The sequence below is a fragment of the Polyodon spathula genome, chromosome 3 (assembly GCF_017654505.1).
Source record: "Polyodon spathula isolate WHYD16114869_AA chromosome 3, ASM1765450v1, whole genome shotgun sequence".
In the NCBI taxonomy this organism is placed as follows: domain Eukaryota; kingdom Metazoa; phylum Chordata; class Actinopteri; order Acipenseriformes; family Polyodontidae; genus Polyodon; species Polyodon spathula.
Genome location: NC_054536.1, coordinates 38606306 through 38618855, shown reverse-complemented (window position 1 = coordinate 38618855; position 12550 = coordinate 38606306). Strand labels below are relative to the sequence as shown.

General features: G+C 37.6%; 1 protein-coding gene and 1 non-coding gene across 2 annotated transcripts; both read right to left on the bottom strand.

Annotated features, from left to right (window-relative positions):
- Positions 1-793: 793 nt before the first annotated feature.
- LOC121308969 (uracil nucleotide/cysteinyl leukotriene receptor) lies at positions 794-6648 on the bottom strand. The gene is made up of 2 exons (XM_041241734.1): positions 6559-6648; positions 794-1772 (listed from the first exon to the last, which is right to left on the bottom strand). The coding sequence occupies exons 1-2, from the start codon at positions 6621-6623 to the stop codon at positions 794-796; spliced, it is 1044 nt and encodes a 347-aa protein (XP_041097668.1). The 5' UTR covers positions 6624-6648.
- Positions 6649-11612: 4964 nt separating this feature from the next.
- Positions 11613-11685, bottom strand: trnaf-gaa. The gene has a single exon. It is a non-coding gene; the product is annotated as a tRNA-Phe (tRNA).
- Positions 11686-12550: the final 865 nt, after the last annotated feature.

Below are 12550 nucleotides of genomic sequence, written 5' to 3'. Positions count from 1 at the left end.
TAATTATTGGAATGTCTCTTTCTGTTATTGGAGTGATGGTTTTATTAACTCGGCCTTCTTGTCTCAGTTTTTTACTTGTATTCACAAACACATTGTTTGAAGTTGTGAATTCTGTGTCACTCATTAAACTCCAGGATAAATTTTGGAGTGAGTCGTTCATATGTAGCTACTTATTGCTCGCCTTTACAATTTCTGACAGTACAATAAAAATATTAGATATCTAAGTCAAAATGTATAGTTTTTTAGAAAGCCATTCATTAAAGGTTTTAACTGCCCAATTTGTTTGCTTAGTGATACTAATTAAATTTTTGTACCTCAGCATGACAAGTTAACTTTTCTTCAGTTTCAGGAAAATTGCTTTTATGTATCAATGTGACTTCTTTCTCTAACCATTCTTTAATTGTCATGGGCACAAAGTTCAAAAGCGATGTCTTCTGTATCTTCCATGACAGCAAGGTGTTTTCTTTGATGTTGGGTGGCACAGTGATAAGTAGTAGCACAGGGGATTTGCCGTTGTTGCTAAGTAGTTCCTAATCTGACATTGTACTGTATATTGTCACTGCTTGGAATGCTGATTGACCAATCAGTGTGCAGCATTCTTATACTCAGTTTTATACTTTATAAATAGATGTATCTGAATATCAAAAACAATGCATTAAAAATGTACAAAAAAGAGTACTAATGTCTTAAGTGAACACTAACAGAGAACAGTAAATGTAATTTTTTTACTGAAAGCACATGTCAACAAGGTATGTCAATAAGAGAACTGGTTATGGCATTTCAGAATTCATGTCTAGTACTTGGAACCTCTTGATGGGGGAACGTAACCAGTGGTGCTATCTCTGTATTCATCTCTGCCGAGTAGATTTAGTAATGTTTTTCTGAATTTTTGTGTAAGAAAGAAGTACAAAATAGGATTCAGAGCCCCATTGAGGCTGGTCAGAGCAGAAGTGATGCGATTGCTGAGGGAGAGTGTGTTTTTCATTTCAGAGGACACGCTGCTACTAAATGCATGGATATAAACAAACCGGTTAACATGATATGGAACAAAACACACAAAGAAATCTATCATCACCAGTATGATCATCTTTATGGCTTTGTCCTTAATTGACTTTGTGACTTGATCTCTTTTACACAGCCTGTGCATGATAAGCAAATGAGAAAACACTGTTGTGATGAGAGGAATAATAAAGGCAACACTGAGAGACCCAAGGGCTCGTCTGGATGGCTGTTCCCGGTAAAGCTGGAGGCACACTGTAGTGTTATCCATGTGTACTGTTTGAGGTGAAAAAAGCAAGGGGAGCAATGAAACAGTAAGGGCAACCCATAGGATGCAACTTATTATGTGGGCATTCTTGAGCTTCCGCACATTAATGGACTTGACTGGAAACACAATTGCAAGCAAGCGATCCAGGCTTATGCAGGTCATGAAGTACAGGCTACAGTACATGTTGAGATAAAAAAGAAACCCCATTAAACGACATAGGGTTTCACCAAATGGCCAGTGTTTGCTGTTCAGGTGGTAGATGATACGCACTGGTAGTATTAACACGTAGGAGATGTCAGCTATTGCCAGGTTCCTCAGAAAGACAGTAAAAGTTTTATTTTCACTTTTGGAGATAAAAACCCACAATGCCATGGTGTTGCCAGGGAAGGCTACAATAAAAACCACAAGGTAATAACAAGCAAATAGAATATTCTGAAGGTGGGATTCTTTTGTGAAATGTTCTGCTTCATCGTCACTGTTATTGCTCATCATCGAAGATTTTAACCTAGGATTAAAGAAAAAGAAAATCGATATGGCAATTTATAACAAACAACACAATAACCACAAAACCATGGGTTTGAAACGCCCCTCAGAACTTACTGTGTTGTAATTTAAAAAAAACTACTTGAAGCACAATTTAAAGATTATAACGAAAATAAAATATTTGAACATAAACAAAATACTGAACACCAACCAAACTGGCACAGTGGCCAAAATAAACAGTTACAATAATTTAAACAAGCATCGTGCTGGTCTTAAGCCAGCACGCATAGCAATTGTTTATAAAGTTTGTCTCTCTCTTACTTTGTCTCCACTCTCTCGTTCATACTTTGCACTCTCATCAACCTTCACTTTTATATACGTGGCCATTTCCCAGTTGGTAATTAATTTGGAATTGGACACATTATACACAAGGTTAGCTGGATGGGGGATTTTAATAATAATAATAATAATAATAATAATAATAATAATAATAATAATAATAATAATAAACACAGGGGCAGGGTGTACCCCATCACACCAAACTACACTTTTCTTGTTTACCATTTCTCATATGTGGCTAGAGTAATTAAAAAAACATGAAAATGAATGTGTCCGCTACTTAAGACTTCAATCACAGGCTTTCCATGCGTATTTTTTTTTCGCTCGAGGCATTTGCTCGAGAAAAATGTCTCATGTAAAATGCTTTTTGGGTTTCCAGTCGCTCAATTTATTTTACTCAAGTAAACCGGGCTTTTCACCCGACGTCATGTAAATGAATGGGAAAGGCGGGGGTTGATATGTGAATTAGTTATGTGTAAAGTACTTGGGCTATTTTTGAAGCTTACTAGTGAAATGTGGTTTACATGCACAGAGAGCTGGTACATGATTGAATTTAAGCTGTAATAAAGCAAAATAACTCGTGCCTGGTTGGTTAATAATGTGTTTTACTGCTCTTGCCCAAATTGTTTTTCAGATGTCATTAATGGGGTGTCATGTAGTTAGTAGCGAATACTCTTTCAACTCATTTATCGTACGACTCATTAATTAAAAATGAACTCGAAGGTTTAAAATGAAACTGACCATCACCGTGGCTGAAAACCAGCAGAGACATTATATATATTTCCCTTTCATTCAGGGAATAAATCATATAGGGGATCAGGTGATGCTGCATAAATGACCCTGGCTTAGAAACCCTACTCCTCCGGACAGTTGACAGCTACTGAGGAAGCATTCAACACCACACTTGGGCAAATACGGGTAGTGGGCACTTGAAACAGTGGCAGATACTGATGAAACGGACTGAACTCTTGTCAACAAAATGAGGTGTTCAGGAATCAGTGGCTGCCAGTGAGACAGACAGGGAAGTTTACCAGTGTTGCCAACTCTCACAAGAAAAAAAAAGTAACACTGCCTTTCAAAACAAAGAAAATGTAAACCTGCGACTCTCAAAAAACAAGCCCAGTCCCACTTATTATATTTGATCCGATCTGAGGAAGCTCGTGCTGTCAGAGATTCTCTCTTTTCTTTTAAGTTGTATTGGATTTATTGTTGTTTAAATATTTAAGATGCAAACAAATAAAACACAATCAATATGTTCCTTTGAATTTGGTCAGTTCTGAGAGGGCATCAACAACTTGTTGGATGGTGTTGCGCTGTTTTGGGCAATCGAGTTGGCTCATGACATCCAGTTCACCAACTATATTTCATAGTAAGTGGTTTTATGCAGAACTGTAAGCCCACAAGAGATATACAACATGACAGACCAGACACAGCAAAAAACAATAATAAAAAAAAAAAAAGCCGCCCGCATTACCATTAAGGTGAACTACTTCACTGCTAACCATAAAATCGCCCATCGGCTATTACTTTCTGCCGTCTTGGAATTCACAGTAACTGACCTGCTCCCTTGCAGTATTTATAGTTAAGGATAAACACACTGATTAACATTTACACGTGAAATGCGGGTTTCCATGCGAAACTGGGTGTGGATTTTCCCTCTCTTTGGCCGTTTTTTTCAGGCCACAAACCTGATTTACACGAGTAATTCTCATAAAACGTGCACGCGCATTGCTATTCTACGTGCAAATTGACCAACATGGAAACCCCATGAATGGCATACACTGTCTGTTTACATCTGGAGACAGGCTGTCCAAAATAATAAGACATCTGGTTAAAAAAAGTACAAGTAAATTGCGCGCACGCACGCACACACACACACACACACACACACACACACACACACACACATATTTAGAGTGTTTGGTTTATTTTAAATGTATAAATCACTGCGCTAAGATAACATTTGTGTATTCTCTGTACACATTACATTAGACAAAAAAATTAAAAATTGATATTTTTTTAAAATAAAGTTCAAAAACATTTTAAAGGATCTGAAACTGATTTAAAGGTATCGGAAAATGCATTTTAGATATCTTACGTAAAGCTCCATTTAAACAAATCTGGAAATCATTTTCAGATATCTCTTAATGTAGTTTAGATATTTTAAAATGATTTAGAGATATCTTTAAATTAATCTGAGTTCTCTCTAAATGATAGTTTGGCTTGCCATAGGCAGCTGTTTTTGTTTTCATACAGCTTCACAATTTCTTTCAAATATTTTCAATGAAAAAGACACCAGCTGCATCAAAAATTGGAAATATTTCCACAAAAGTACCTGAAAGGGGACATTTCACATGTCTGTTGTTATTTTTACTTGTGGCTTGCCCACAGTGCCTTGGGGATATTGGGGACATGAAGGCACTGTGAGCAATTCTATCTTCAAGACTAACTTGGTAATTAGAAAGAATCAACTTTCAGGTATGGTTGTTAGCTCTGCCAATTGTCTGTGCCTGTCCACAACAAATGGATTAGGTGAGTTATATAAGAGAGCTGTAACACCTGGGAGACCACAAGAAATGCAAGCTGCAGGAAACTCTGTACAGTGAGTAGAACAGCATCAGTACAATTCTGAATACTTGGTGGGGATAAAAGTTATCCTTACCCAAAGTTCAGAGTAGGACAGAGCTGCGGAGGACATTCCAGCTTATAAATTCAGTTAATTTCTCTAACCGTAGAGGGCCAGAATACTACTGTAAAGGTTGTTTATTTTTCCCTCAATTGAATTGCCCAACTGGTGCTTGAACCCTGAAACACTGCTTCTTCCCCACCATCAATACTTTTTCCCAGAATTTGTGCCATAGCTCACTGGACATGCCAGTCATCAATAACTATTAAACATGCAATAGTACTGAATTTAAAACTACAAAAAGAAACTGAGTGTATTAAGTTTATTTTAGTATTCCTAATGATGAATGTAACAAATGAAAACCATAGGAGTAGAAAGTCTTCACAGCCAAAATGGATTATTTGTAGGTGGAGGAGAGAGGAAATTATATTTTCCTGTTTTAACAAAGTAGCACCTGCTTGTTCCTTTCAAATTGTGGGTAATGCATGTACATTAAATAAGCACCCATATGTTAATTAGTTAGCAAACACAAAGAAATTTGCATATCTAAAAATGTTTGATTTAATTAGAGAAACATAGTTTGTGAATAAACATGTTGTTGTTGACATGGTACTAACTGTAATTAGAAAAGGATTCAGTATCCTCAGCTAATCAGCTTCCAGCTGTAGCGGGCTCTAGTAGACAGTAGATGGCCGACGAAAGCAACCAGTCCTGTACTCGCAACTGCCGAGTCAGCTCGACTAGCTCAGACAGCATCTTTCAACAACAGCAAATGGAGACACAGATAATTAAATAATATTGCTCCATTCAGATGTCTGGCTCTGTATGGATAAACTGTAACAAGTACAAAAGTTATTTGTTAATAAAGTTATATGCTTGTTTCTCTAATTATGTATGTGATCGTTTATGAATATTTTTGGGACTATAAGTTTTCTGAGCAGAAGGGTACCCGACGAATCATTACAAGTTCAAGGCAAATGTAGGTTTAAAGTGGGTTTTTTTTTGGTTTTGCTTTGTTTTGTTTTGATAGAAAATAATGGGAATTGGGTTTTAATAGCGATAGTGCCCTCTCGATGAAAGCTGTCATGTGGTAGTTGATCTTAACTTTCGTTAGCTCCTCCAACTCTACTAAAGCAATTTGTATTGTAAATTAGTACATGTCTCCTATCAAGTTATTTAAAGCAGTTTCACTGACAGTGTAGAAGATGATTTACCCTGATTAAAGTACAACCATGTTCTGCTGAATTCTACAGTAAACACTACAATTTACAGCATAAAATTGCTATACAGTATAATGCTATTTACTTTAACATATTGAAGTTCTGTTCTGTAAGTAAATGGTGGTTATAGAATTGATACAATTTACTATGATTACTATTTACTGCATAATTTACAGCAGCCATTGTAATTTACTGTGGTTAACTGTTGTAAATACAGTCGATTACATTTGTGCTGTACATACTGCAAAGTGGGTGCAGTGTTCTGCTGTGTTTACTAAGTTTAACATTAATGGCCCTTATGAATTAAAACCCTATTCCATTGTATGCTGAGCCCAGAGTAATTCAACTATTACATTACACAAAAATAATCATAGCAATTGACATAAAACTATAAACGTCAAAAACAAAGTCTTTACAAAATCAAGAAATAACCTTTTACATATCTGTACAGAAACAGTACAGCAAGACACAGATCATTGCAATGCTATGTTTAACCCATGCTTCAAAAAAAAAAAAAAAAAAAACTTGCTGATTATTTCAATTCTGTTCTGATTAATTAAATAATGGATACCAATGTTTCATAATTTGCTTTAGTAAAATGAAATGGCACTGTTTCCACTTACCTTATCCTGTATATTCTTGAATTATCAAGGTCAGACTGCCTATTGGACATGGGTTTAATACACATAAACTGTAAACTATGTTGAGTGATATGACAGCGACAAGGCGAGGCTCTTGAGTGTGATTTCCTGTAGCTTCACAGTAGGAAGACTATAAATACCTTGTTCTTAATGTACATCAAAGGTGTTTTTTGTAAACACTACCAGGTGATATGTCAGGTTCAAACAGTTGATAAAACACATGTTTTTCTTTTACATGTACAGTATTCTGTACCCAGATTATTTAATGTATCCTTTTGTTAATGAGTCTATATTTGCTGATGTTTCAGCTGTATGTTCTAACATATTAAGACTACAATTTGGAATTCCCAAGTTACATTTAAGGGGCAAGGAAAGATTTGTTTCCAATTAGCTCAATTGTTTAAATGTATTTGAATTTCTTCCATTTATTCATGGTTTGAATCCTGCTCCGTAAATATATTTTAGTTCTAGACCATTATTAATGAGGCACACCCGGCTGCAGGCAGAGATCCTGTAGTCACTAATATTATATAAGAACATAAGAACATAAGAAAGTTTACAAACGAGAGGAGGCCATTCGGCCCATCTTGCTCGTTTGGTTGTTAGTAGCTTATTGATCCCAAAATCTCATCAAGCAGCTTCTTGAAGGATCCCAGGGTGTCAGCTTCAACAACATTACTGGGGAGTTGATTCCAGACCCTCACAATTCTCTGTGTAAAAAAGTGTCTCCTATTTTCTGTTCTGAATGCCCCTTTTTCTAAACTCCATTTGTGACCCCTGGTCCTTGTTTCTTTTTTCAGGCTGAAAAAGTCCCTTGGGTCGACACTGTCAATACCTTTTAGAATTTTGAATGCTTGAATTAGGTCGCCACGTAGTCTTCTTTGTTCAAGACTGAACAGATTCAATTCTTTTAGCCTGTCTGCATATGACATGCCTTTTAAGCCCGGAATAATTCTGGTCGCTCTTCTTTGCACTCTTTCTACAGCAGCAATATCTTTTTTATAGTGAGGTGACCAGAACTGCACACAATATTCAAGATGAGGTCTTACAAGTGCATTGTACAGTTTTAACATTACTTCCCTTGATTTAAATTCAACACTTTTCACAATGTATCCGAGTATCTTGTTAGCCTTTTTTATAGCTTCCCCACATTGTCTAGATGAAGACATTTCTGAGTCAACAAAAACTCCTAGGTCTTTTTCATAGATTCCTTCTCCAATTTCAATATCTCCCATATGATATTTATAATGTACATTTTTATTTCCTGCGTGCAGTACCTTACACTTTTCTCTATTAAATGTCATTTGCCATGTGTCTGCCCAGTTCTGAATCTTGTCTAGATCATTTTGAATGACCTTTGCTGCTGCAACAGTGTTTGCCACTCCTCCTACTTTTGTGTCGTCTGCAAATTTAACAAGTTTGCTTACTATACCAGAATCTAAATCATTAATGTAGATTAGGAATAGCAGAGGACCTAATACTGATCCCTGTGGTACACCGCTGGTTACCACACTCCATTCTGAGGTTTTTCCTCTAATCAGTACTTTCTGTTTTCTACATGTTAACCACTCCCTAATCCATGTACATGTGTTTCCTTGAATCCCAACTGCGTTCAGTTTGAGAATTAATCTTTTGTGCGGGACTTTGTCAAAAGCTTTCTGGAAATCTAAATAAACCATGTCATATGCTTTGCAATTATCCATTATCGATGTTGCATCCTCAAAAAAATCAAGCAAGTTAGTTAGGCACGATCTCCCTTTCCTAAAACCATGTTGACTGTCTCCCAGTACCCTGTTACCATATAGGTAATTTTCCATTTTGGATCTTATTATAGTTTCCATAAGTTTGCATATAATAGAAGTCAGGCTTACTGGTCTGTAGTTACCTGGTTCAGTTTTGTTTCCCTTTTTGTGGATCGGTATTACGTTTGCAATTTTCCAGTCTGTCGGTACCACCCCTGTGTCAAGAGACTGCTGCATGATCTTGGTTAGCGGTTTGTAAATTACTTCTTTCATTTCTTTGAGTACTACTGGGAGGATCTCATCCGGCCCAGGGGATTTGTTTATTTTAAGAGCTCCTAGTCCCTTTAACACTTCTGCCTCAGTTATGCTAAAGTTATTTAAAACTGGATAGGAACTGGATGACATGTGGGGCATGTTGTCAGTATCTTCCTTTGTAAAAACTTGTGAAAAGTAATCATTTAACATATTTGCTATTTTTTTTTTCTTCCTCTACGATTTTGCCATTTGTATCTCTTAAACATTTAATCTCCTCTTTGAATGTTCTCTTGCTGTTGTAATATTGGAAAAACATTTTGGAATTGGTTTTAGCTCCCTTAGCAATGTTCATTTCTATTTCTCTCTTGGCCTTTCTAACTTCCTTTTTGACTTGCGTTTGCAGTTCCATGTACTCTTTCTGCGTACTTTCTTTTTGGTGTGAGACACACCCGGCTGCAGGCAGAGATCCAACAGTCACTAATATTACATGAGACACACCCGGCTGCAGGCAGAGATCCAACAGTCACTAATATTACATGAGACACACCGGCTGCAGGCAGAGATCCAACAGTCACTAATATTACATGAGACACACCGGCTGCAGGCAGAGATCCAACAGTCACTAATATTACATGAGACACACCCGGCTGCAGGCAGAGATCCAACAGTCACAAATATTACATGAGAGACACCCGGCTGCAGGCAGAGATCCAACAGTCACTAATATTACATGAGCCACACCCGGCTGCAGGCAGAGATCCAACAGTCACTAATATTACATGAGACACACCGGCTGCAGGCAGAGATCCAACAGTCACTAATATTACATGAGACACACCCGGCTGCAGGCAGAGATCCAACAGTCACTAATATTACATGAGACACACCCGGCTGCAGGCAGAGATCCAACAGTCACTAATATTACATGAGACACACCGGCTGCAGGCAGAGATCCAACAGTCACTAATATTACATGAGACACACCCGGCTGCAGGCAGAGATCCAACAGTCACTAATATTACATGAGACACACCGGCTGCAGGCAGAGATCCAACAGTCACTAATATTACATGAGACACACCCGGCTGCAGGCAGAGATCCAACAGTCACTAATATTACATGAGACACACCCGGCTGCAGGCAGAGATCCAACAGTCACTAATATTACATGAGACACACCCGGCTGCAGGCAGAGATCCAACAGTCACAAATATTACATGAGAGACACCCGGCTGCAGGCAGAGATCCAACAGTCACTAATATTACATGAGACAAACCCGGCTGCAGGCAGAGATCCAACAGTCACAAATATTACATGAGAGACACCCGGCTGCAGGCAGAGATCCAACAGTCACAAATATTACATGAGAGACACCCGGCTGCAGGCAGAGATCTAACAGTCACTAATATTACATGAGGCAAACCTGGCTTCTGGTAGGGCTAGCACAGGCTTGTGAAAAGAATACTGGGAAGGGGGGAATGGCTGCCAGCAAGTTTGAGGCAGTGATAGTTTGTCACCAGAGCCATGGTAACTGACATCACTTAAAATTGAAGACCTCTTTCTTTAGGTCTTTCAGTGTGACAAAAAAATCTCTTCCGGTACGGGCTGAGGACAATGGAGTAACAAAGCAGACTTCACCACTATCCCAGAAAAGGCATAAACCTTTGCATACATTAATTTAAGAAATCTAAATTGGTGGCATAAATTATGCATTTTGATTTTATTTACATTCATCAGTGGGTTATTCAGTGAGCTCTGAAGGAGGTGGTGGTAGACCACCACTCCCCCCACCCCAGGGGGGGGGGTCATTTTTATGCTACCTCTGTCAACAGGCATGTAATCAGGAGTGTAATCCATTAAATGTAACTGGGAAGATCTATGGCTTATATTACTTTGATATTTCTGCCAAGGGGGGCTGACAAAAAAACAAAACAAAAACACACAGCTGCTATGACCAATATTATTTCAACGATGACTGATGCCAGTCCATTTTTCAGTTTGATGAAATTGGTTGTTACACTAAAGGTCAATGCCTTTATGTATCTCTGTATATATGTAGACGATAATGAATGCCTATAAGATCTTTTATCAAATGCAGGACCAAGAGGCTTACATTTTGGGTTGCAGCAGCATTACACATACATTATTATTAAACTGCTTTGCGTATTATAGATTGTTGCATCTCACAGAATTTAAAAACCCAATATTAGCTAAATGTCAATTTGGCACAAATTATGTAATGATACTTGTGGAATTTCTGTTACTTTTGCCAATTTGCATTGCGCTTGTCTGAAGTTTACAGTTTATCTAAGCAATCACATCTGCTGTACTATGATGCTTACATGTGACATAAAGTGCTTGAAATCCTGTTTGCTTAGCGAGTGAAATTTGACGAGGTATGATAGACTCGTAAATTAATCACACTGCACTCTGATTGACTCTCATATTGTTAATAAAACCATGAATAATTCTCTTCCTACAACGAAACCCTTACCTGAAGGCCAGTATCCTATACTGCAATCATTACACATCTAAAGCAGTTCATGTTTGGCAGTGAATAAGCGTTTTTGTTCATTTAAAAAAAAAAAAAGTGACCGGAGGTGCTGACTTCCTCAATTGGTAAGCACAGGATCACAGCGCCACCTACTGGGGTACAATTTCACTTTGAAGGATGTATTATTATTATTATTATGATTATTATTATAAGACATTGTATCATTGCCATTATGTATAATACATGTTAAATAATTAGTTTTTCTGCAGTCGAAAAATATGCTGCTACAATAGTTATCAATTGGCAATTTACATATCTATATATGCACACACACATACACACACAGTGCTATTTCAAATACATATGGACATATGTAGTTTGTGGGTGGGTTTAGTATAGATACAGAATATCTGTATCAACCAGTGTCTGTTTGCAGCATGTTTCAATGTTTGGTAAACCTCTAGTATCATAATTAACACAAATTTGTGTGAATGCCAAATTTTCTTTTATTTTTATCTTATGAAATAATATTATAAAAAAAGATTGCCGAAACCCGGGATCGAACCAGGGACCTTTAGATCTTCAGTCTAACGCTCTCCCAACTGAGCTATTTCGGCTACACTGTTAATAACACGAAATACGCATTTAGTCTGTCACATACTATCAGTAAAATATTTTCGAGAATATCTGGCTGCAGTATATTACGGCCATGTTTGTTTTTTTTAAATTTTTTTAATAGCATCTAAAATAATAGTATAATGACTCCAGACGTCAAATGTCGTTGCGCTTTAAAGACTATGTATACATGGTAAAACGGGCAATGGCAGTAGAACATTCCTTCTACACATATGTTATAGTTATATTAAATGGCAATATAACGAGAGAATACATTTATTTCAGTGTAGTTGTCGAACGAACCAAAAGCAAAAACAAAACAAAACAAACAAAAAAGACATTTTGCACAGTGGAGTGTTGAAAGGACTAGCTCAGCGAGAATGGAAATACCCAAATGGCAATGAACAGTGAGATTCGCAAGAACCGGACTTTTGATGTCTGGTCACTGATTCTAACCGGACGCTGTACAAATTCCCTTAAAACCAGATTTCCGGTTCAAAATCGGACAGTTTGGTAACCCTATAACGTAATCACACACGAAACATAAGCTTGATATAAACTCCTTGCAAGGGAGCCGGGTTTTTTACAGCTGTGTAAGGGTGCTATTCTTCTTACCCCGTGCACGAAAAAGACTGAACAAGAATGGTTCATGGTAGGATAGCCAGGAGGAAACCACTGCTCTCTAAAAAGAACATTGCTGCCTGTCTGAAGTTCGCTAATGTTCTCTGGACAGACGAGTCAAAATAGAACCCTTTGGCCACAATGAGAAACGTTATGTTTGGCAGAGGAGCTGTACGAGAGTGCCCACGACATCAGGAGAAGGGCGCTCTTGTCTGATCACCCCTCCCTAGTGTAAACCATCAAACA

Excerpts from the sequence above, each read along its gene's own strand:
- LOC121308969 (XM_041241734.1), bottom strand. The coding sequence starts at position 6,623 with ATGTGTATTAAACCCATGTCCAATAGGCAGTCTGACCTTGATAATTCA. Across the intron at positions 1,773-6,558 it reads TCAAGAATATACAGGATAAG|GTTAAAATCTTCGATGATGA; the intron begins GTAAGTGGAAAC and ends CTTTAATCCTAG.